The sequence below is a fragment of the Sceloporus occidentalis genome, unplaced genomic scaffold (genome assembly GCF_023333645.1).
Source record: "Sceloporus occidentalis isolate IW3139 unplaced genomic scaffold, rSceOcc1.0.p SCAF_58, whole genome shotgun sequence".
Taxonomy (NCBI): domain Eukaryota; kingdom Metazoa; phylum Chordata; class Lepidosauria; order Squamata; family Phrynosomatidae; genus Sceloporus; species Sceloporus occidentalis.
In genome coordinates this window covers 1,140,053-1,167,413 of record NW_028317038.1, presented here as the reverse complement: position 1 = coordinate 1,167,413, position 27,361 = coordinate 1,140,053, and the positions used below count along the sequence as shown (strand labels likewise).

General features: G+C 37.0%; 1 protein-coding gene across 1 annotated transcript in view; it reads right to left on the bottom strand.

Annotated features, from left to right (window-relative positions):
• Positions 1-27,361, bottom strand: part of LOC149287606 (DENN domain-containing protein 1A-like) — a gene marked incomplete at its 5' end in the record, with an annotated part of 204,987 nt that overhangs the window by 43,938 nt on the left and 133,688 nt on the right. Inside the window, 5 exons of the mRNA XM_089492645.1 lie at positions 855-911; positions 1,389-1,460; positions 1,746-1,786; positions 2,116-2,203; positions 2,282-2,383. Coding sequence (XP_089348771.1) covers positions 855-911; positions 1,389-1,460; positions 1,746-1,786; positions 2,116-2,203; positions 2,282-2,383 — 360 coding nt within the window. The remainder of the gene's footprint in view (positions 1-854; positions 912-1,388; positions 1,461-1,745; positions 1,787-2,115; positions 2,204-2,281; positions 2,384-27,361) is intronic.

The window sequence follows — 27,361 nt, the reverse complement described above, 5'->3', positions numbered from 1 at the left end:
CGGGATGACATGATGCATGGATTCAGTGCACAAGATTCGGTGCCTCCCATTTCTGACCTCGGAGACATAATCAAGAGCCCGCTTGCCCCCATCCTGCTCTTGGTTTGGGTTTGAATTGCAAATGTAAAAAAAGGTCATGACCTCCAATGAAGTTGCACACAGAAGAACAGGTTCTGTTTAATACGGTGCTGGGGACAGAATGTCCCCAACTCAGTTTCAATAGTCATTGTTACTTGCTCTTGTAAGATTCCATTGAACAGATAAAAGTAGGCAAAATGTATTCTTGGAAAATTGATACAATGTCATACCTCAACTATACTTCAGAATCTGTTACCACCACCCTAAAGTAATTGTAACGATAACAAACTCTGAGAAAAAGTGACATCAGCGCTAACAAAGTTTTAATGAATAATAAAGATGGTGCTTTTACACTAACAAGTTCTTTTTCGTGTTGGATTTGCCACAGAATGTGTTGGTAATAAGTCACAAAACTACACTTTTGTACAGTGGTTCAAGCACATGTAATGGACTGAAACAATCCTGGTGTAAACTGCAAAATTCTAAGCACTAAAAATAAATAACTTTTTTATGGAACATTTATTGCAATGTTCTCTATATCTAGCCACTGCGCCCTTAATATATATATGCCCCATGTTATGGAAACTTATTTTTACTGCAACAAGTTTCATAAGAGATTAATTCCTTCCTGCTAGATTTAAATAACCATAAATATGAAACAGACATCTTAGTGGGTTCTATAGAAGAGATCTTTCACCAAGCTTGACCTAATGAGAACATAAGGCTGGGTGACTTTCTATTCGGTGCGTATTAGCAATAAATACATATTAAAGTACCTTCTGCTTCAAGCGGTTTTTCACCTCCTTAATTCCCATTTTCGCATGATCTTTAGCCTGTGGGGGATAAAGGGACAGGTTAGCATATTGCTTCTATGTTTTACATTTTGTGCGCTTGAAATGCATGTGCATAATAAACCAAACTACGTTACTAAAGGAAACTGCAATCCATGTGGCTGGCAAGTTTGCAGGGGAATAAAGTAGATTCTTCATACCAATAAACCAATTTTAGATGTTGATTCCTTCAGACAAAAGTCAGTAGGATAGCCATGGGAGAAAAGTGTGGATGGCAAGTGGAAGACTTATTTTAGTAGTTCCATGGATTTCATGATAATGCTGCATTCATTTAATTGTCATTACCATCCACAGTACTTGAAGTGACACCTGGCATTACAAATATAATCCAGGAAGGTCAAAAATCTGTAATTTTATACCAACAATATTTGTATTTGTTAGACTAGCAATGTATAACACATACACTTGACATTCATTTAATACCATAAAACTAAGCAAACAACAAGATAATACACTTACAAACTTGTAGACATTCTTCATGGCTGGATTGGCTCTAGTCTTCATAGTATTAATGATAGCCCCGCTTCCTTTCTGTTTCAAGGAACAAAAAACAGATCAGGGAGAAAATGTAGGCTTTAAACAGCTCCTATGCTTTGTTTCTCTATGTTGCTCTTTTGTCTATGTGACTAAATGCAGTATTGTATGAAAACCATTCCAATGAAATATTTAATGTAATGGTACCCCCCACATTATTATACGTATATACAGAGGAATCACTTTCAGGGTGTATTTTATTAGATATATAGAGGGGATAACAGAAATGTACCATAGAACAAATCCAATAGAGAACTGCAATATAACCCAAACATTGCTCACCTTTACTGTTGAAAGCCACTGATGATAGAGTTTATCACTGCCTGTATAGTAAAATATTAAAATGTCAAATCGCTGTAAAGTTTATAATGATACAAAAATAATTAAAGTGCATAATATGTCACATGAATATTTATACATGAATATAACACGATGTGCACTTTTTTATTTCAATTTTAAAAAGGTCTCATTTAAAGTTTTATATCAACGTAAATCCATCATGCGCCGTACTGCAATTGCATGTAAACATAGCCTAATGTGGCCTTTAATTGCATTGGTGATCCCGGAGCTGCAATGCATAGTGACGTCATTTCCATGATAATAGACCCTAAAATCGAAATGGTCAATCAACATGGGTTACCATTGTGCCTACCTGCATATTCACCCATATTAATCTCTTCTTCAAACACATCACTGAATCCATTTCCTGTATTTAACAAGTCGAGACGTCCATCTATAAACTAAAATAAAGACGGGTCAAAATACAGTCTTGTATATCAATCCTCCTATTTTGAGTTCAAGCATTTAAAACAGGATACCTGTTTAAAGAGCTGAAGCTGTATTGCGTTCTGTAAGAATGGCCGCATACTGCTGGAGCGATGGGAAACAAAGGTGTCCTCACAAAACGTGATCGGCTCCTCCTGCATTGACAAAAAAAGATAAAGGCTATATCAAAAGATTACCCTCATCCCAATCTATAAATCCTCTCAAAAGGGATGTGCCTACATATGCTGCTGTGAAAAATTCATTTGTGGAAAAGGGATAGATTAAAATTCAGAACTTCTGGAATATTTGACGAATGTTCTCTAAAGTAACTTCAAGAACATCTAGAACTGTAACTGATATAATTGTCATAACTTTAAGTGTGGCAGCTCCCTTAACAATTTCACATTTGTCGTCTTTACGTGACCTACATTTATCAAGTTAGGTATTGCTTACAAAATCAAAAACCCAACATGATAGTGAAAGCACTTTCTGAACAAAATTTAAAGTGGATCACCTGAAGTGAACAAAAATGCACAAGAATAACATTGAATACTCATTGAATAAATAAAAGTAATAGCCAACTGATTCACAGCCCTCTAAAATTATAGATTTAAATGGCTCCTTCCTCTGAGATGTGGAAAGCACTTAAGCTTTAGGTCCCCATAAGAGTTTCATAAAAATGCACCCTAAAAGGATAAAGGATCATATAGTAGTGGAAGCATCACATCAGTGACATTACTGCTTGGTTCTTGTATGTTAATTTATTTTCCAGATAAAAACACTCAGTCCTACTTGTGCTACACTTATAAATGTTTTATGAATGCCATTTTTTCTTATTCTGTGATATACCTAGTGCTCGGGGAGTAGTTGTTATTGACAAAACTGATATGAAAATGCCTGCATATATTATAATAATTTACAGCAATAGATGCTCTTCCTATGGGGGATGCTGAAAAAGGTCACATATATTTCAAAGGTTCAATAAATGGAGTAAATGCCACATGGACTTAATAACTTAATTTACACTTGTTTGGGGAATGGATATCCCTAATATATAAATAAATGCATATATATCATACATAAACATACACCCCATGCAGATTTAAGTGTAGGACACTCAAAAGCGAGTATGGATATGTGCTCCTCGGGCACCCTCGAGAGAGGTCATTACTTTCTGGGAGTGACATGCATGGCACTGCAACATTAAGTAAAAAAAATCCTGGATAGCATGTTTTTTATAATTATAAGTTCTAACTATTATTATGATAGGTGCATCCAACAAAATTCACAAATGCTAGCAGAGAAAAATAGTATTTATAAGACTAACTTAATAATGTTATTAAAAAAAATTGTAAGTCAAAGGCAAAATTATGAGCAAAGGAAAGTTCCACAAGAACCACTACCACCCAATGCTATATTTTGTTGTTTATGTCCATGCACAGCAAGGACATAAAATAGACATATGACTTTATTCCACCCATAGGACCCTTGAAATACATGCGCTTAATTGGAATACTAACCATGAACATCAGCAATAGTGAAGCAGCTGTTCTGTTCAAATATTACATGATATTGTTTTTTTGTTCTTTTTTCCCCAATTTCCAAGAAATTTCAAGAAAGGGCTGAGTTAAAAAAGTACAAATAGAGTGGTTCCCAGAAACTTTTACTTTTTTCAGCTGCTTATGTTGCAAATCCACATGGGTTGTATATTGTGTGTTATTTAGTTTATATTTCTGAGTAGTATTTGATGATCTCATTAGTCCTAGCATATATTTCTGGGCTTTAGAGATTCTAACTAATGTAAGGTGAAGAGCTTTTATTTTCAACCTCCTTTGGCTTGCTTTATTGGACCTCGTTAAAAAGTTGTTACAGCTTCCTGATGTTTTCGAGAATCTGTACAGTAGTCAAATGAAAGGCCTGTACAGCAACTTATTTCAGGCACAGCAGGGAAAACGATAGCATGCTTTGGCTGAATGGGAGTGAAACGCAAATTAGTGAGCTGGAAGAAGGCATGAGGCATCGATATTGTGAGATTAAATTGATTGGTTTAGTAAGAACAAAATATCAACAAGAAAAGTTTTGCAGTTGTGGAAATCTATTGTTTCAAAATAAAGAAGCAATAAATGTGAAAGCTCTGCTCTTCAGACCCACATCATTGGGATGACAACTAAAGAAACTTTGGAAAGTCCTTCGGTCTACAGCAGGACCTCGGAAATACTAGACAATATGTTTTCTCTCACACCTCAAAATGATTCAGCAAACCTTGTAATAGTAATATTTATCTTAAAGGAACCATAAAAAACTGGCTTAAATTCTTGCCTACAGTCTTCTCACTGTTCTGGTCAGCAGAGTAGATTGTTCACAGTACAGGTGCCAGCAGCATCCATAACGCGCTAGGTTTTTTTTATGCCGCCTTTAAGATAAAGTCTGTGCAAACATAACTTGTAATACACATAAGGTTTCCTTAATTTTCTTCTGGGATGGAAAAAATATTTCCTGCCGCTTTAGTGCAAAACTCAAATGTTTTTGCCAATCGTGAAAGCTACTAGAAAGCTTGTAGCAACATGGAAGTTATTAGCTTTGTAAAGTCACACACGCTAAAAGTAACGGCCATCTCTTCACACGTTAAGGCTTGACAACACGGCTTGTAAGACTTTTAACCCCTTAATGACAAAGTGAAAATGCATTGTTTTCAATGGGTTTAGGGACCGCCCATTGTCGTTAAGGGGTTAAATAATAACCATCTGGTGTGGATTTTAATTTTGTGCCTACCAATATACAGGACTGCCATTAAGTAGAAACATTATTGACATTTTAACTATACATATTTAATGCTGATGCAGCACTTCTTTAGGAGCAGGTGTGAAAGTCACAGAGCTATTGTGGCCTGCATGAGAATCCAACACGTTATGTTCATGTTTTCTAGAAAGAGAAACCTTAAGAGATTGTGGATCTATGACATTCTGTCAAATTTTTGGGTTGTTTGTGACCATCAAGGACTGTATTGGTCAGTTCATTCTTAAAAGTAATATGATTATTTAAAGTTGTACTGAATGGTTCCAACAGTCTTCCACCAGCAGATGTTGGCACAATGTCATAGAAAAAAACATTTGTACTAAAAGATACTAGACGCAGGGGAGCAATGTAGGTTTCTAATAAAGAGCTGCCCTAATGAAAGCTGAGAGAGATGCAGGATTTACGAGAGGAAAATGAAAACAAGGAATGTGTAAATGAATGCCAAAACAAACGGCTGTAAAATGCTTCTAACGATGAGTGAGAGAAGGCAAAGAAGCCCACCCATCACTAGTTCCAGTTAGTTAAAATTCACTGTCCTTTTTGAATTTCACCTGATATGATATGGGAAGGCTATACAGTATATGATGGCAGGAAGTTTGTTTGAATTGAATAATTCCCTTTGCTACAACATAGTAGCATATACATATATTACTGGGGACCTGGGCAAAATGCAGTTTTAGAGATATTCAGAATTATGTTGTATGCTTCTATATTCTGTGATTTTATACCGTTATCAGCTTGTGTAGAACATAATTTTGATGTCTTCTATCGTTATTTCATGTTTATTTATTGTGCAATATTACATGAAAAACAATGCATTATTACATGAAAAACAATGCATTTTTAACTTAAAGAGAACGTGCATATGAATGGTATGGTGTTATTTTTGCAAGCTAGTTTCCGAACAGGAGATGTGTTCAGCTGTGTCACTTCCAGTCTGCTCCAGCTCTGGCTTGGGGGACTTGATTGGGACCCCTTGTGCTCATGTGTGGAAAGTGCACCAATTAATTTCAGAGGGGCCGTTTTCTTGCAACTGATTGGCTGCTTTAAGCAGTGGCAAGCAATGTTGAACTAAAGAGGAGGAGGGCAGCTACAAGCTGGCAATAAGTGGCAAGAATCATCGGACCACGGAGGAGGAGGCATTTACCTCAGGTAAGCACTTTTTTATGTTTTGGAAGGAAGCCAGCAAAAGTATTAAAAAAACAGTTGGGGTGTCACATAAATCAATACACAAAGGGGGTGTATGGCTGGGGGCAATACACTTGGGTATATTAACCAGTACAAAAGGGGGCATTAAAACAAAAGGAAGGGGGGCTGGCTGAGGACATCACATAAATCAATACACGAGGGTGTGGGGGGCACAAATACACATGGGGAAATATACAGGGGTGTGGGGGGAATACATTTAAACTAAAGTTGCAAGGGGGGAAACACACAAACAAACCAGTGTGGGAAGCATTTTTTATGCTTTGTGTAGATTAACCTGTACTGATGCGGGTGTTGGTGTGGCAGAGCCTGTCCTACTGTGTCTGTTTGGGTGTCGATGTGGCAGAGCCTGTCCTGGTGTGTGTGTGTTTGGGTGTCGGTGTGGCAGAGCCTGTCCTACTGTGTCTGTTTGGGGGTTCGATGTGGCAGAGCCTGTCCTGGTGTGTGTGTGTTTGGGTGTCGGTGTGGCAGAGCCTGTCCATGTGTGTGTGTGTGTGTTTGGGTGTCGGTGTGGCAGAGCCTGTCCTGGTATGTGTGTGTTTGGTGTGTTGGTGTGGCAAAGCCTGTGCTGGTGTGTGTGTTTGGGGGTCGGTGTGGCAGAGCCTGTCCTGGTGTGTGTGTGTGTGTGTGTGTTTGGGGGTCGGTGTGGCACAACCTGTCCTGGTGTGTATTTAGTCATCTGTTTCCTGGCACTTTACTTACTGTAGAGATTAATTGAACTAGTTATTTTTTACTTATCCAGAGATAAAATTCCCCTCTGAATTTGTAGTCACTTCAGAGGACAAGACTTTCTAGGTACATAATCAGTGAGAGGAAATTAAAGGATTTGTGTTATTTACTCTATTTCAATCTGCATATTTTATTAAAAAGGATTAGTGGCACTAAATTGTGGCTTCAGGCATCCCATGTATGATGACTTTTTTTCAGTGTACTGATGAACTCCCAATACCATTACATTACATCAATATGCGTTAGAAAATCAGGAAAAGATGGGCATAGATGGTGGGTTGATTCGGTGGCGCAACAGACCACTTGACTAGACTTGCCCCCAGGCCTTAGGCTGCCAGCCCTCCCCTAGGTACAACAAAAAGTCACCACCTGCCACTGCCTGCTATACAATCAATTACTTCGCGGGCTTGTCGAGACTGTCCGACTACTGTAAAACTTATGTGCGCATCGCATTGCGGAGTGGACGCAGCGCTGCATGGGTAGGCTGTGTCTTCAATAAAGTTTTCCACACTGTTTTTTTCTTTTTGGTGGCAGCCGCGAGGAAAGAAGACAGGCAGCCAGGGAAGGAGCAGCTTTACTTTACAAGTTTTATATTTAAACACAGCCAGGTATGGAGTGCTGTGGAGTATTATAAATAATAATAAATATATCAATAATAATAATGAAATAATAAATATATTAATAATAATAATGGAAGTAAAATGCACAATAAATGTAATGCACTTGAATCAAACCCAAAACATCCCACCCTCGGTCCGTGGAAAAATTGTCTTCCCCAAAACCGGTCCCTGGTGCTAAAAAGGTTGGGGACCGGTGCTCTAGAGTATAGAGTAGTAAAGTAGATTGAGGTGAGCCAGCAGAGTCTGAGTGAGAATTTGAGTGACCCAAGAACCCAGGCTAGGGACATAATTGGTGTGTGTCTATGTGCAGACACACTGTGGGGATTAGCATGTGACAATTATATATATATAAACCAGGAGAAGAAAGGTGAAGCAACAGTGGTCATCTGTATCCTTTGTGTGTTCATAGGGGGAACAAGGATATACATTTTATATATGACATATACATAATGCACACTTTAAAAATATTTTTTAACACACTGAATTAAAAAGATAATTTTAATACCTAAATTGATTTCTCTACTGGAAAAATAGATATATAAAAGAAAGAAAAAGTGAAATCTCCCACATTTTCTGTCATTATGAAATGCTAGAGGGGGACTGCGGGCTGCATTGGAAACACTGATTTTCTCTTCATAAAATCCTTTCTGTACTCTTGCCATAAATGTGGAACAAGCAAAAGATTTGATCATGAAAATCGATTTTTCAGGAGCAGAGGTAGCGCCATCATGTAAGAAGATTAGGGAGCTGTGTAGCCCTCTCAGGAGTTTAAGGGAGTCCTTCAGAGGATGGGGAAGAAGTGATGTATTACTGTCTTTAATTGTGCTTTGTGATGTATAATTGTTTTTTTTTGTTGTTGTTGTTGCATGTTGTTACAAGACTACACTACTTTCCATACTTTGTATATAATGATACTAAAGGAATACAAACCATTGATTTTAAAAAGGGGATATTTTTTCGACACAGTGTCTTAAAAACCTAGAGACAGATGCCCCTCTGCACCGAGGACCAATTTAGGAACCTGAAGCATGCGGAGAGTCAGCAGAATTGCGAGAACAATTTATAGAAACCCATAAGTAGAAATCAAATACAACAGGTGCAGCCTTTGTTTAGTTGAAAATGATAAAGTGTGAGCCTACCATATAATATGCATAAATATTAATGATATAATATTTCGTTTTCTACATGTATCATATAATAACCATTCCTTGGATAAATCACATCTGAGAAAGTGGCAACAAACTTCTTACGACTGCAAATCCCACACAACCTCAGGGGTCACTATTTTTTGGAGGCATATTCTTTGCCAAATTCATATCCCAAAATCACAAAAGAAAAATACACCCAAGAAAGAGAATACGCAATCACTTAACCCACTCAGTGCTGAAATGAAATCCTCAAAGAGGTAAATGGTGCTTTCATCTGGTCTCTTGTGTGCTTTCATAAGCAGTCTGATGCATCAGACAAAAGGCGGAGAAACAAAATCCACTATTTGTGTACTTCCACATCAAATATTACTTTTTTTTCTATAACTGAAAGGTTATTTTCTTGTACATGCTGGCTTTGGTGTAACCATTTTTTCAGATCTTTCAGACTATTATCGCTTTTCAGATTTAATCCCCTACTGAAGTGCATAAAATTAGCACTCTTTTTAGTTCAGATCGTGGCTCTCTGCCCTTTAATCCATTTTGTGGCTCCCTACCCTGTGTTCTCTCTGTCTGCAATCTGACCCTTTTCTCACCCATTCACCCAGTTTTCACACTTACACATCCACCATGGTTTTTTCCTTCACCTCCCTTCCATGCATAATCCACACATTTCCATTTTTAGCTTAATTGTATCATTTTTGTACTTCCTGGCATTTTATTTTTTTTAAGAGGTGGTGTATTCAGGCTTACTATAGTTAAGATATTCCTTGCAACATCCGCCCCCATCTTATACCATCAGTCTGATCGCTGTAAAAATCAGTAAACAATTTAAAAAAGACGAACATTAGCCTTTGTTTTCTGAGATCTAAATAATATATGACATTTGAAAGAAATTATAAATAGGAAGCAGTACAATATGTTTTAAAAACTACCTATGGTTGTCAAACGAAATCGTCAATGTGGGTAAAATCAAGATTATACTTTCCTCATTTTAATCTAATTTAAATTTATTTCCCCCCTCATCCAATCTTATTTTACCACCTAATTTGTAAATTTACCTTGAACTAACCAGGTTTCCCACAACTTAACATAAAAGTAATAGGGTTAATATTCCTGCCTCTATATGGTCAAAGAAATAGTATATCATATTAACATGAATCTGGTTGAACGAATCAGTTGTTACTTTGGCTCAAGTCTGTGGCCCCATGCCAGAACGCATTGTGTAATCAGCATTATGTGCTATACGTTGCACCAAGCATAAACAGCCTGGGAATGTAATTTATAACAAACACCTTTGTATAGGGGAATCAAACACAATCAATTAGCAATTTTACTCTCTAGGAATCCAAACCAATAGATACTGTGAGTATCCAATGCAGTGAAGCAAAATTGCATCCAGGGAACCTAACTTATTGTGTTTTGAAGCTAAATTTAGCACCAAATGATGTTGTGATGCTGGAACCAAAACCCAATTAAGAGCTGTATATGACCCAATAAGTACCAGAAAGCTACCCACATTTACATGTGAATTAATATTTACTAATAAAACTTTTTTTTCTTATAGAGTAGTCTTATATTCAGGCTTTTTCTTTTTTTTCTAAATTAATATTCAAATTCTGGTCATCTTATAATCAAGCAAATATGGTAATCTAAGTAGAAGATAAGTAACCTCATGCTTTGTAAATCTTTCTAATAAGAAGGTGTTTAATCAGTAATGAAGAACATCTTTTTTGTGATTTCATGATCAGTATTTTTTATTTTTTTTTATATCTGAGCAAAATCCGGTGGAAATAAAAATACTGTCAAAAAACTTGTATTTGGGAGATTGTACTCTAGCCACTAAACCGTGCCATAATGAAAACTGTTTTTATTTTATTTTTTATTTTTTCGTTTATATAACTCCGCTGCATTTTGCAGAGCTGTACAATTAGTAACAGGCTACAAAAAGCATGATATAACAGAACCAATATAGTGATCAACATTTTTAACTGTATCTCAATCTTTCGTCGTCATAAACCAGAAGGCAAAACATAACGCAGTAGCAGTCCGCGTCATGAACCGCTGAATGGGCCAAACATAAATTTATTGAGCACACCATAGAGGCACACAGGTTTATTTACAATGTTCACATGCTGTAATACCCTAGAACAGTAACACGTGGAATTTGAATCTATCATGAAGTCTTGTGTTTTTAAATCATTTTCACCAGCAGTGGGATTTCAAACTGTTAAATGTTACTTACAATTACTTACAATGTACAAATAAGCTGGTTCTAAAAATAACTATGTTACTCCTAATTTAATTCTGAACCTGTATGTCATGCACAAAGGCATCTACTTGGTTTTACATACAAGGACAAACAGACACAGCCGTGACTGTGTCCTGTTGTCAATAAAAAAACTTTTTTTTACTAGTATCACTTTAAAAATGAATTTTCAAAAAGATTGTGCTGCGCAGCATCCTTAATACAATACATGGCAGGATATGAGTGCTGGGGGATGATCTCTCTTGTAACTGGCCCATTGTACAGTGGGACACCGGGTGACTTGATCGCCCAACAGGGCAACCTGCCCCCCAATTTTGTAACAGGGGTAATGCTAGGCCTTGGCAACCTAGGCCAGGATAGGTGACTGGGTATAACCACTTAAAATAACTCGTTTTTTTCTCTGGGAAGTTCTGAAAAAAGCACAGTGGTCTTTTACGACACTTGCAATGGCAAGCAGCTGGCTTCATAGCTTATACATGACTGCACATTTATTTCCTGCATTCCCATGTTTTTTAATCTTTATTTAGTTACTATTTCATAACACTGTTAATTTATATAGTAAAATATATTTTCCTAAAAGCATTATTTGCAAAACTGAGTTTTTAATTGTTTTGGGGTTTTTTTTTAACAAAAACGTAATTTTATTATTAATAAAATATTTGAATGGAACAGAATATTTTAACTACAGGTTTGTTAACAAATAGATCAAATATGTATTGGCTTAAAGTAGAATGCATATGATATGCTAGGTGCTCCTGTTCTGATAGTCAGAAATATATATATATATAGACTGAGTCTCTGCGTGCGTGAGACAGTTGCATTTTTAGAAGAGGTGTCTAATTAGACAACACGTGAAAACCAGCATCTGGCTCTGTGCTCGACATTCACACCGCACCTCCAGTTGTCGTGGAGACCATCACATGACCAGCTCGGAGCTGAAACTCTGGGGTTTAGGTCCAGATGCACTCTTAACATAATCTGACAGAGACCAGATGGGCAGCTTGTTTGTAGGGCCAGAAAATGCCAAGTTCACTGCCCTCCAGAGCACAGTGCCCTTGCCCATCATTTCCATGCTTGTCTTCCCTAACAATACTGCGCCTTGTCTCCGGAGGGCCCTGTGTGAAGCTGGGGGCTGCTTCCCATCACAAACCTCAGAATATTACAATGGTTCATGATTCTGTTATACTAACTAACCTCTTCCCTTGGGGTATTCCACTATTAACCCCAACCATGCTTTTTTAATAAGTTTCATGGATCAAATATATTTTGCTTAAGTCCGTCAGCCATTTCATTAACAGGAAGTGCCTTGATGGGCCCATTTGTAATAAATGACTTAACTTTCTGTAAAGGGTATTGCAGGTAACAGCAGACACTACTCACCGTACAGACATCTGCCGGAAGATTTGTGCCATTTCATCATAACCATATACAAGTATAGCAATGTACAGCGATGTATACTCACTTGTGTTATATATTTCGAGCTATATTTTTACTGCTAAAAACAAACAGTTTCCCCTTCTCATTTTAATTAGCCTTCATTGCCTCTGATAATAGACGCAGTAGGCATCGATGAGGCCCTCATACAGAAAATCTATGGTATTTGCTTGATTATAAGACAAGCCTTTTTTTTCTTTTTAGAAAAAAATAATCTGAAAAACCAATCTCGCCTAATAACCGAGGCTGCCTTTTATTCAAACGTCAGATCCGCAGCACCGCCGACTAATCCTAGGGGCTTGTCACTCACACTCTCTCATGGTCTCATTCACTTTCTCTCACACACTCTCTCAATGTCTCCCTATCGTCTCTGCCAGCCACTTCCGCGTCCCTGTCTCCTATTCCACAACTCTGCTCCTTCTCTTGCCTCTTCTTGTTCTTCTCTCTTATTTCTTCATCTGCTTCTCCTCAGTATCAGGGAATAAGGCAGGGAGACAGGGGCACGCAAACGGTCGGTGGAGACGGTAGGAAGACATTGACAGACAGCATGAGAGTGTGTGAATGAGAGTTTTACAGAGAGAGAGTCAATGAGCGTTATATATATAGAGAGAGAGAGTGTGTGAATGAGTGTTATATATATAGAGAGAGTGAATGAGAGTGTTATAGAGAGACAGAGTGAATGTGAGAGAGTGTTATAGAGAGTGTTATAGCGAGAGAAGTTGGGGTTTTTTTTTCCTCTCGCTGGCCTGACTGCATGTGAAAGGATGACTTAAGAGTAGTGTGAAAACCTTACATACATCTCAAATTCATTCCCATGACACACATAAGAGTTTTAGACCAAATGTATTATGCCAGGTCTTGCTACTTTATGTTAGGTATTCACTGTTCTTTGTGAATGTTAAAACTTGGCACAAGAGATTTTTCCTGTATTATATAGCTAATTAGACCAGGATGCATAGTCACTAAATTAAAAGTGAGTTGAAAATTACAGTTCTATGATCATGATACTGAAAGTACCCCTGATATCTGGACAGTATGATGGCAATATGCAGCAACTTTATATTTTGCTTATTTTGTATGTGGGCAGGTGTTTTTAATATACAAAATGATACTTATTAATTATTGATTTACTGTAACTGCACGCATCACAGATAAGTCTTTGGTATTCAGTGGTAAGTCAAAGGAAATATCTATTTATTGAACAGATGAACCTCCGATACTGGCTTTCTAAGCAAATGGTACATGATCTAGGGATTGAGTGCTTCATAAAATAGGAAATCCAATTTTGCATATAAGAGTTTTGCAATTAAATGTTTTTTTGTACTACATTAACATCATGTTAGACAAATGTTATTTTTGTTATTGTGCTTTACTGTGAGATTTTAAGATCACATTTAAGGTAACATGCACAAAAGAGGAGAGGTCTCACAGGGCTTTCAAGGAGTTAAGATCTTCTAACACTGCCATTGTAAACAAGGCTAGTTTCAGCTCAGCATCTCTCAGGCAACAGGAGTCATAAGGATTTGCAGGTTTGAGACATTAATTAATGGTTTCAGAAGACTCTACCTGAGTGAGGTATTTCTGCTCTATATTCTAAGAAGAGAGCCCTCTCTATGGAGAGCAGGAGAGCTCATTAATGAGGCTAATTAGGTGTAAAGGGGGTAGATTCTGGCATCAGCTGTGTCTTGTAGGAGCTAATCATTAAACTCAGTAATCTCCTACATATAACAGCCACTGAGAGGCTCCTGGGCGATGTTGCTGAGAATTTCTTGAGCACCTGAGTGCTGAAACAAATCACAAAATTCCCTTAAAGCTGCAGTGGCTCTAAGTCAGCATTTAGTAAAGAGGCCAAGAACGAGAGTCAATTTCAAGACTAGAAATCAGAGTAAGCAGCCTAAAGAGCAAAAGTATATAACTTTTCTGTTCCCTTCTAACACAGTACACAAGCCCAACCCTGGCTCATTAGAAGTATTACATACAACGAGGTAAAAAAACTGTAAACAGATTTACTTACAACTCTTATAACTTGTGTGGATGATGGGAATTGCCCTAATACATCAGAATAACACACAAGAAGAACATTTAATAAACATATAAAAGCACTATGGACCTGTCAAGCTAAAACAAAAGACTTAAGTTAACAGCGTAGCAAAAATCACCATGTTCTCTGTAGCATTTCTTACATAATTTGGTGGGCTACATATTGAAGTCTTCTCCTTAGAGGGAAGTTTAAACTTTATCCCTAACCTTGGCATTTAACATATCAGGCAAAAGCCTCAGATGTAAATATATATATATTTCCAGGGTACTGAATAAGCCTTTCAGCAGTAGGTTAATTAAATGAGGGAATTAACCCCTTAACGTCCATTGGCGGGTCAGGCACGTCATGCAAAACGGTCACTTAATGACCTATGACGTGCCTGACACGTCATGAGACTTAAACAAGCTCAACGATCACTTTCTAAGCTTAAACGGTGTAATGCCTCGATGTCGAGGCATTCGGCAAACCTGAGATCGGCATTATGGGCCATGTCTGGCCCCTCCCCGGGGCGTCAACATCTGCCATACATTGTATGGTGGCGGACGCCCATTTTAAAAGCGGTGTCGCTGGAATGCCTCGATCAGGAGGCATTTAGCGACACCAAACACTTACCCCAGGACGGGCTGTGACCACTCCGGAGAGCAGTCACAGCCGCCACTGCCAGTGATCTTCGCCATCCGCAAGATGGCGGCCGCCCGGTAAAAAAAATAATAGTTGAAAAAGTTCACTAGATGTTCTCCAGACCCTCTAGAGAACTCTGGCTCCACTTGCAGGTTGAATACAGGTACTGCATTCAACCATGCAAGTCAATGGAGCCCAGCTTTCTAATCACTATGTGATTAGTAAAATATAAAAAAAAATAAAAAATAAAAAAAAGGAAAAAAAGAAAAAGCTTAAAAAAAACATGATTATTATGCATCAGAGGAACTATCCAGTTCCAGCAAAATGTAAAAAGTCCCAAAAGAATAAAATAAATAAAAGTTTATTATTTATGAGCAAGTGCTAAAATTAGCGCTGTATCTTCCCAAAAATCCTGACATGGAAAAATTTAAATAAAAGTATTTCAAATACCCAAGGGGTGTCTAATTTAAAAAAATGAATGGTTTGATGGGGTAAATTGGAGTAGCCGGGCTCAAAGATAGGGCATAGGCACAAACTGACCGAAATAGGGGGGGGAAAAGCGCACTTCCAAAATGTGGCATTTTAACCCCAAACACAAGACAAACCCATACATGTGACTGTACTCGGGAGATGTTCCTGAACACATATTAGGGTGTTGTTTGATAGTGATGTATACCTGGAGCTATACATTTATACCCAAAGTACAATTTGTGTGAAAAAAATACCAAAAAAATACTACCACAAAGTGTGGCAAACGCTGGTGGTAGAATCTGATGCATGGAAAGGGTTAAATACTACCATTTTAAGTACCTTGGGGTGTCTAGTTTTCCAAAATATATGGTTTGATGGGGTAAATTGTAGTGGCTGGGCTCAAAGATAGAGCATAGGCACAGACTGACCAAAATAGGGAAAAAGCGCACTTCCCAAATGTGGCCTTTTAACCCCAAACAGCAGTCAAACCCATGCATGGGTGGTATCACTGTACTCGAGAGATGTTGTTGAACACATATTAGCGTGTTGTTTGATAGTGATGTATACCCAAAGTACAATTTGTGTAAAAAAAATACCAAAAAAATACTACCACAAAGTGTGGCAAAGGCTGGTGGTAGAATCTCATGCATGGAGAGGGTTAAAATACTAGCATTTGAAATACCTTGGGGTGTCTAGTTTTCAAAAATATATGGTATGATGGGGTAGATTGAATTAGACGGCTTCAAAGATGGTCCTATTAGGACATGGGGGCAGAATGACCAGATCTAAAAGTTCCAAGTTAAAAAATTTGCACTTCCTAAATGTGGCGTTTTACCTCCCAAACAACCCGACAAACCCATGCATTCTGACTGTACTCGGGAGATGTTGCTAAACACATATTGGGGTGTTGTTTGAAAGTGATGTATACCAGGAGCTGTAAATCCATACCTGAAGAGCAATTTTAGCGATACAAAACACAAAATAAATTACTATCACAAAGTTTGACAAAGACTGGTGGTAGAATTAGTGCATGGAAAGAGTTAAAATCCTAGCATTTGAAATACCTTGGGGTGTCTAGTTTTAAAAAATATATGATTTGATGGGGTAAATTGCATTGGCTGGCTTCAAAGATACCTGAAATGGCACATGGGAAGAATTACCAGATTTGGGAAAAATGGTTTTGAAATAGCAAAACGCTACTTGTACTTAATGCTCCATAACATGCAGAAAAAAGCAAAAAAACATAAAAACATTGGGTATTTCTAAACTCAGTACAAATAGTAGCATATATTTAGTAGGTTTTTTCATTAGCTTTTTTGGATGAGTAAAAGATTTTTGGGGTAAAAGTCAGAAAATGTGGGGGGGGGTTTAAATTTTTTTTTTATGGGAAATTAGATAATATGATTAAAACAATGGAATCTGAAGAAAGCCCTTCTTGTCCTGAAAAAAACACATATAATTTGTGTGGGTTCACTAAACGAGTGAGGAGAAAATTACATCTAAACACGAACACCGCAAAAGTGTTAAAACAGCCTCGGTCCCAATGGCACAAAAGCTAAAACACAGCCTGGCCCTTAAGGGGTTAAAGCATGCATTTACTAGAGCCGAGGCCATCCTGAACATAACCCAAAGTGGCCAACAATTAAGCAAGATGTAATGTCTTATGAGATATACAAAATATGAGCAAACTAGATTTATCAAATTGTTTTTACCCATCTTCAAATGTAGTGTTTCTATGTGTTTGAGCACTGCTCTGTGTTTTTGTTTTGTTAGAAAAGGTAAGATGGAAAAAAGAAAGGGAACAAAATATATAACTGTTGAGAAGCTCTAACAAAGTTGCTCCTGTCTCTGAAACTCACATATATCTGGTCCTATGGAATTTCAGTACAATATACTAACTTCCTTGTAGCCACAATTCTACAACAAAGACAAAATCCTAATTCCATATAGATCCTTACACCAGCTCACCCAGTCGCTGCATATATATATTGCTACTTAAAACTGCCCTATAGCTCCATATACCTTTTCTGAAATGTTATATAAAATAATGCAAGTCTTTGATAACCTTTCACCCCTATCTCTCCATAAAACAATGTTTCCTATAAACTACGTGGTATGTTATTAAGCCTCACACTTTTCATGGCAATGTGGGCCCTATAACTTTCTAGGAAACCCCTTTCCTTACTGATCTCAGTGCCCCATATGTCAATATCCCAAGGTTTTCTTCCCCACTGCCAAAGTCCAAATATTCTTCCCCTCCTTCCATCTCTGTCAGGGACAAAGGGTAGCTGCTGGGACTATATGGAATGGCTGGAAACCAACAACAGCCCTTGTTGCCCTGCCTTAAAGATGGCCCTATTTTCTTTTCTTTTGATAGGGACGTTTTATGTAGAGAAGGCGATTATGATGTTTCACAAACACATCCTTAAGTGCTGATCCACCAGCTAATAAGCTGTTTGGTAGACTAATGGGTATCCTAATGTTCACTCACCCCCTGTTATACTACAGTACACCTAGACATAAGTCATACAATATATTATGTAAAAGCTTCTGGCAATGTATGAGCTGTGGCTGCGCTAAATTGTTGGAGCTAATTAGTGCCTGCAGGACAAAACACCAGCCATTCTCAGTTGACGCCAGCACCGTTTATGTGCCAGGAAATGGCACATTTTCTCTCAGGAGGTGGCTTTGTACAGACGAAAATGGTTACACTGTCTACAAATATGATTTCTGAGAACTTATTTAGCTTCTGGTGTCTGAGGTTAACACATAGCCCATAAAGCACAATACGCAGACACAGGACTAGAATAAGCGGTGTTATAATTGTTTACTTATAAAGAACCATATCCTACTGATGATATCAAGACATTGATTTCACAATTTGCAAAGTTCAATGTAGTTTGGTTTGTGGGGATACAAAGTGCCTAATTTTGCGCCTTTTTTTTTAAACGCACATTGGAGTCCGTTTTGCATGGACCTAAGTAATTTTCTCTGTCACACAAAAGCGACACAGGAACCTTAAAAAAAATAAAAAAAAGGATCACACGGGATATTCCATTGATCGAGTTTCTGGTGGACTTAATTTTTAACGCTTGTATATGCACTTTGTGCATGGACTAACAGTGAGTGCTATAATTGCTTTCACTGAAGATATTGCACCATTTTCAGTTTTGTTTTTTTAGATTGTATATGAAGATTTATTAAAGGAATTTTTACAACATACTTTGATGGGCCTGAAGCATCCTATCCGTTTGTGAGTGCAATCACATCATCACTTATTTAATTTGAATTTATACTCTTTACGCTATATTTGTTTGTTTTTTCCCTTACATGTACCTGCGCCCCAAGCATTTGCTCATTTGTATTTTTACACCCTGAGGAAGAGTGTCTTTTGGGCTGCTGCGGTCAGTAGGGATGTATCACATAATTTTATTATTTTATTATTTTAATTTAAAACACTGAGAACACGAGAATTAGGCACATTACACTTTTCTACAGCATTATGCACCTTTTTATAATGAATACTGCAAAAGAGAAGCGAAGAGAAGTCAGGGAAGTCCTGGTGGATGCTTCCAATGGATCGCTGCATTTTATAAACACTACAAATACTAATCAGTTATACTGGATACGATATTAATCACTGCTGTCCCAATATGTTTTTGGTAGCATAATTCAAAGTTACATTCTTAAACAGCTATGGGCCACAGGAAAGAACTTGTGCTCTACGAGAGACCCCCGACATCTAGATGTATGTACAGTTTAGGTCCTGCATGTTCATTAACTCCTCAGGAAAAGTTAAAACATATGTATTGAGAGAACAATGACATTCAATAACAAGTTTAAATCCGTTCAACAAGATATCAGAATGTTTGTAGACGAGGTCCTTGTTTGTAGATAAAGGCCCTCAAGTGTCACAGGCTATAAAGCAGGTTATGGAGTTTTCTTTTAAAAAAAAAACATGAAAAGGAAAGAAAAACCTTCTAGACTTGTCTAGGTTTGGGGCAGAGCTGCCGGAGTTCCTGAGAATAGACCCCCTTTAGTGTTTCAGACAAGTGCTCTATTGTTCTTTATCAGTGTACAAGACTCATTCGAGTAATTAGCTGTCAAAGAGGGCCCTGAAAGCAGCTTAATGCTGTCCGCTCCAATCATTTTAATGAAATGCAATTCACTCAGATGTCCTGGATGCATATCTGTAATTGCATTAAGTAAAGAGGCTGGGGACATCAGGATCAAACTTCAGTCTCTGAACACTGTGCTACGATCAAACGCGTTAATCCATTAGTTTTTCACGACCTGACAGCCAATTAATAGTACAGCATTTCAGATATCATGGAAAGAGCTGATAGTCCTGACATTTTTTTATTATTATTGCTAATATTATTTAGTGTCGAGGAAAAAAATGTTTGTTTTAAAAGGTGACACCATTGTTTGCTAGAGAATGTGTGCGATTTCTTTAATGCCATGCAGCTTTTGGTGTCAACTGGTGACACTTTAACCCCATTTCCATTATTAAAGAAAGAAGGAGGGCTTTTTAATAAATACATATGGATTTCAGTCCACTGTGTGCTGTCCCAACGGATAGTATAAGGGTTAATGTCTATGAACGTGATCCCAAACAAGAGTTTTAATTTTTCTTTTCTGCTGTAACTTGTCTTGAGTATTGCAGAATTACATAATTCATAATGCTGTTGCTTGTTACATATACCTTAACTGAGATAATGTTTGCTATTCCACTGTAACCGAATATATCCAATTCCAGCACATTTGCCTTCTCTACAATAAATATGAGCATTTGATTCCAATCCGGGAGATATAGCACTTTCAGTTTCCATGGGAAAGTTGTACTTGTATTCTCAAAAAAGAGAAAAGCCGGCAAGGAGAGATGCGAGAATCCAGAAGAAAAAAAGTAGGAGGAGGTGCGCGACAGACACTGCCAACAGACATAAGAGTAGTCAGCAATAAGGGGAAACTATGGATTAGAACAAAACTTTAAAGTGCAATTGTTATGGAAATACCGCCTTAAGTATAACAACGAGAGGGCTTCTTCCACTCACATGTTCTGGGTACATGTGATGCCCAAACTTGTTAAGGTTGTTTTCCAAGTATAGAAATAAAACAACGTGGAGAGAAAATAAAGTCATTAAGGTTTTTGGGCTTTTCAGAAAAAGATGTAAAGTTGCATAAACGCATGGAGATTAAAGGAAGCGTAAACATGATAGGTTGGGATACTATCAAGTAGATTTGTTGGAGATATTTAGCTATGTAACATACAGACTCCTCCTTCAACGACAAAATATTCTAACAGAAAATGTCTATAACAGGACTGCACAACTCCAGTTCTTGAGGGCCACAAACAGGGTATAATTTGGTTGTGTATCCCTGCTTGAACTAAAAAATTAATTAAATTACAGTTTAAGAATACCCAAAGTTCCTTGAAGACTAGAGCTGTGTAGCCCTTGACTACAAATAGGCAAGGAGAGTTAAAAAAACCAACAAAAAAACCCCACATGTATGTGTTACGTTTAACCCCTTAACGACCAATGTGTCACGTCATTGTCATTAAGCTTAGAAAGCGATCCAAGCTTATTTTCTCACTATAGTCTTTAATGAGTCAGATCTCATTAACGACTGTACCAAAAATATCGTAATATCTTACTTAACATATTAATATGCTTTTTACATCTTTGCATACTATCTACATTATATTGACATTTTAAATCATTGTTTAGCTACAAACAATTTTTTTTTTTTTAAATCTGAATGATTGTGTTGCATTTCCGAAGTATTGCTGAAGTTGCAAAAAAGAAGAAGGTGCTGAGAACCGAGATGTACACCTGCTGAGAGCGCTAGGGCATTAAGGATAAACAGATATACATGAATGGACATGGATTAATAGCACACAAAAAAACCACATTTTGTTAGTGAACAGAAATGCTGATATTTTTGCATGGGAAAAACCCACTATTTTAAATAAGGTGTTGGGTGTGCAAGTAATTATACCATAATACCTGCTAGATATCTATAGATCTCAAGGTCCTTACATTCACATGACCTAATATCAAATCAATTACTTGCTAGTTTGGGGCTTTTTCACATCAAAACATAGTTAAGGATGCCGTTATGGCAAAACTGTTCCAAGTAATGAGACAATACCTCTAGATCCCTTATACCTTGCTTCCATTGACTGCATGTAAAGTATTCAACAGTAATACTTTTTTGTATCAGATAAATCTCCTTTGAGTTGAAATGCATGTATAATGGGCAAATTGGCTTATTTATTTTAATGTTTTATTTTAACATTTCCAACGAAAAAAAAAACAACGGGAGGAAAAGTGAACACAAAACGAAAAAAGAAAAGAAAAAAGAGAGCAGCACTCCCTTGTTTGTTTTTGATGACAAAACAGCTAATCAAATTCTCAAACCCCAGAAAAAGGATTAAGTGGCAGCAAATTCAGCTGAGTTTAGTTTGCCATTTTAGTTTATGGGAATTAATTCTGCACTTCCTCCCGTCTCTCCTCACAAAGATTTCCAATTATAAAAGTACATCTTAACCTAATTATGAAATACACTTTGATAAAGCAGGGGAGCGAGCGGCATGGTCAACCTATGGGAACATGCCCCCTGGATAAGAGGATACACACAGATTTCAGGTCAGTGGTGACTTTGAGATTTGATAAAATTTAATTAGACTTGGGCACAGTAAATGATGCCAGGAGTGTGGACTTTGTAGCTAAGAGGCACTTCTACTGTATTTACTATTTAATGACTGAATCTGCTTTCTTTGGTCACTTAGAGAACACTTATTTGGGCATAATCATGCAGATTCTACAGTTAGTATTTGTACTGAATGCATCTGACCCTAAAACATATTTGGGAATCTGCTTACTAAATAAATACAACCTCTGTATAAAAACTATAGGTACTATAAAGTCCTTGGAGTTTTACCATTGCCCTTACTTTAGCATCTATGTCACAAGTTTCTATGACTTTGATATATGCAGGGTGCAGTCTGGATTTTGAAGAATTCACAGAGATTGTATACATTTTTGTGTTATTTTTAAAATACTGCTTGTCGATATGTAGATAGATGCAATGAGGTTTTATAAGTTATATGCTCTTATGTGGTTCAAAATTAACAAATGATGTCCACTGTACAAAACACAGCAGCCAAAATAAAATACACCTTTGCCAAGACACAGAGTCACTTTTGGATTTCTTAATCATGGTTACATGCGCTCTCTCATTTGCATAGCCTTGTATATCCTTGTTTTAGACACAGCCTTTGGGTTTAGCACAGGGTTGGAAGAACGTGAGCCTGTCCCACCTATGTGAAAACTATTTTTATATCAGGTAAGGAATCAAAAAGAGAAATACCTTGTGACCTTGTGTGCATGTCTCAGTCTTAGACATGTCCATATTGGCATAAGTGCATTTTATTTAATTCTCTGGGTTTTATATAAGCATGCAATCAAAAGACAAAGTGCAAACTGTTTTATGTTATTTATTATTCCACACTTGTGTGTTTTTTGTGCAAAATGAAATAACACCTGGTGGTGGCAACTTTTTAAAATTAATTTTTTTATAAATCCTAAATACATAATCTACTTTTTAATGTGGTACAGGATCCAATGGTTCCTCTTACAGGGAATAATAATTTTATACTTTTATTAATTATATTTTGGAGTAGCAAATTCATTTTACATATTCCCACTGTATTTGTACCGTTTTTATTTTTCAATAAATCAAATACCAATTTGTTTCTGTAGGAACGACTACTGGAAATATTTGCTTGCTAGTTGGATATACTCATATCCTTATTTTTTGTTGACTTTCAAAAGCATCAAAATAGCTCAGAGTTAAAACATCAATTTATGGACGCCTAAATTCTCGGTATACCACCATCACTTGGGAGGATTACAAAAACCACAAACCCACAGGACCTTGTTAAACCAATCGTTTCCTATCCTGCCGTTAGATCACATCATAAGTACACCTGATAGTCTTATGCTTAAGCTCCCAAGAGTACAGGTAACAAGTCATTAACTGACAAACCTTAACTGGACTCTCCCCTCGCACACAGACAGATGGGCCAACGGAAGCCAACATAATCACCTTGATAATCCCTACAAATTGCTTCAGAGATCAGCTGGTCCAGATTCATGTTACTTCAATAATTACAGAGATCAGACAGGTGTCAATGGATCAAATTTAACCTAAAAAATCTTGAGGTGTAAGTCACCTTTTTAAATTTTAGAATACATTTTTTTTTTTTACACCGGTCATCTATACCATTGTGTATTAATTTCTAAAAAAATTAAATTCTAATCTGTTAATGAGTCTCTTTCCCACTGTAAAATTCCTAATAGTTAAGCCCATGGTAAAGATCGGAACTTATTTTTTGTTTTTGATGAAGAAGTGATTTAAAGGCCACTGCTCTCCAATGAAGGCCTCTCATCTTTTGACTAGTAAGGTAGGATGTTCCCGGTTCAGCTGGTGTAGAAGCTGTTCTATTACATAATGGTGTTAGCGTGATATACTGGTCATTTTAAGTTTGTCTGGTCTTGCTTTGGATGAAAAGTATTTGTTTCTCAAATCCCTATAGTGTGCGTTGTACTACTCCCTTGGAAATATTAAAGATAACTGGATTTTTGGACCTGGGAAAGTTTTCAGCTCTAAATAGAACAGCTTGTCCTCATATTGGTTCACTATCCTCCCTTTCACATGATTACAAAGTGTGCGCCAAGGTATTTTCAAAGGCCCAACATGAGCACTGGTACACGTACAAGCAGGACAATACCAACAGAATTTATATCAGGCATAATTGTTAAAAGGCAAATACAACTCAAATGTGTGCTGGGATGTCTCTCCTTTAAAGTGTGACATCCTTTGTATTTCTTCACAGCAGCTTAGAAAATTCACAAGCAAATGGCCTGTGAAGATGATATTCATATGAATGGAAACTTCACATAAAAATTTAACACAAATTAAAAAAAAACTGATTTGTGTCGGTGTTAAATAATGTACACATGAATAATAAGTATCAACTGATTAGAATATTTTACTACTTTATAATAAATGAGCAAATAAAACCAGTTGGTGATGGCAGACTCTGACTTTTGAACCCTAATATATATATATGTGTGTGTGTGTCTTTTAGTGAGAATCTAAAGCCATAAGCATATTGTATTAGTCTTACAAAACATTGTACTGCATGTCTCTGTCGCATCGCTACAAACACTTTCTCTCGTAACACTTACTAAGCCAATATTCTGCTTGAAAATTAATAGGACTTATTTCTTTCTGTGTTTCAAAAACAATGGACAGCAGTGAAGCCCATGGCACAGCTTAGAAAAACATCATTCTACTTAATGAGGTATTAAAAAAGTATAATCTTTCATTAACTTAACTGAACTCCCTTTAAGGCAACAATATGCTCCCTCTCTGTTAGGACAAAGAGGGATAAAAAAAAATCTGTATTTTAATTGGGGTTAGCCACAAGGCTAGTTGGCTTCAAATGCTTTGTTTACCAACTTCATGGATAAAACAATGACAATGATAATCATGACAATAATAATATGATAAAAGAAGTTGACTGTAGAAACTAAATTCTCAAAAAATAAAACAAAATAATTCCACAATTTACTACAGCCGTATTATAAAACTCTTGTTAATTACCAAATAAAAAATGGAAAAAAACTTCCACCATAGAAAATGTACTGAATAAAAAAATGGGAATAAGCAATTTTATTAAAAAACCCCTTGTATTATATTTATATTATATATATATTATTATATATTATATTACTTTGGATCATTTGTGTGTATATTATCTCACCTACATAGTAAAGTCTTTGGGATTAGGGGATTTTTCAATTGGTCTTTTCACTATGAGGTCCTATATAATCAATGCATATTCCTTATATTGATATGCAACATTTCTGGCTAGACTGGACTTCATTTTTCACGTAGGATGCCTGCTAACAAGACTGGATTTCAAGCAGATTACTTAGCTGTAACACATAACAGTTACTCACTAGGCAAGCCAAACATTTCTCCAAGAAATGTAACAGACAGTAATATCACATATCACCTTGTACAGGACGCATTGTTCTGACCACTGATGGATCTTTCATGGCTGTGCTTTGGTTGTATGGGATATCTGCCACGTTTCAGAATAAAGCTAAAGCACAAACCCAATCCAGTCTAACCCCAGTGGCTGAGGAAGCTTCTCCATTAACACTCTTGTGAAAAACATTCATAACTATTCATAGCTTTTCATTGTTAGTTGGCAGTTAGAACTATGAACAACAAGAAATACAAGGGCTGTAGGATGACCCATGACAGCTTGATGGGAGCAAAACCCACTTAAACATCACTCTTCCGTTTCCAAAATTCAAACAGTTCGACATTACAGCATGCATGACAAAAGGGAGACGAAGACTAACAAAAGCTTTGAAGAAAAGCCCTATAAAGTGATTTTGTGTATCATTTTGGAATCCATACATACTATGAGATCAGCCTCTGCTCTCCAAAGTTAGGGGCCACATCTAACAGTCCTCATCTCAACTTTGTCTTCAGGGGATAAGCAAATATCACACTTTTTAGCCAGATTTTGTGCTATAATATATTTGTGATATATAACACTTCAAATAGAAGCTGGGATATCAAAATAGCAAAGTTGCTTTCATAAATTTTATCAACACAGAAGATCATTTTCCAATCCTGTTTTAAAGTATGCCAGTAAATTAGGTGAACATGAAAGATATCAGGAAGCATGATAGTATATTGTACCGGACACTGATTCTGTAGAGGAAGGCTATGAAGGAAGAGGGGATCTAAAGACAACCTAACATATGGGAAAAATAAAAACGTGCACTTCTTAAAGGCTGTTTAGTTTCTATTAACCAATTCCCTATCTTATATTCATAATAAAGGCTATACATCCTTGAGAATATACCAAAACACAAATGCTTGACTATACAATTTCATACCTCACCAGGGGCATAACTAGAAACCACAGGGCCCTGGTGCGAAAAATTTCCACGGGCCCCCCAACTTCAACAGCTGGTCTGTGCCATCATTGCCCCCACACAAATGGCCTGTGCTTTCTTTTCCCCTTACCCCCTTTCAACATATGTAAACACACTTACACACTTACTCACACTCACTAACACACACACACCATCTCACCCCACTTACACACAACAGTCCTGGTTTCTGCAGGATAGTCCCGATTTCCAGGCACTATCCCCCTGTCCAGGTTAGCAGCCCAAATGTCTCCCTTTTGCAAGCTGCCCTTCCACTTCAGGGGACCCCCTTCCCACATCTTGCTGCACCCCAATATACAGGTGTCTTGATTTCAAATGTTTAGGGGTTCTCAAAGTTAAATAAAATTTTGATTAAGCTTTATCTAAAGACAGTCCATCCTCATCATACAGACATGACCAATGTGAATGTTACAGCAAGTGAGCAGCATTCACACCTTACACAATTTTGTGTCATGTTGGGGAAAAAATAGTAGACAACCTATTATTAAACATCTAGATTGTATTAAACAAAAAAATATATATTTAAGCTTCAGTTTGGTTTTTTTAATAGGCATTGACTGATACTCTTTTCTCAGTAGGGCACTGTTGTACATCTGTTCACATATTGACCAAAATAATTATAATTGTTGTCCACCTCAACATTTTAAAAACAGACTGGAGCCCAAATACAATGCTGAATCTATTTCCAATTCAAAAGTGTTAATCCCACTGCTCTCAACACCTAGGTGACTGGTATATCGTACGATCAATCCA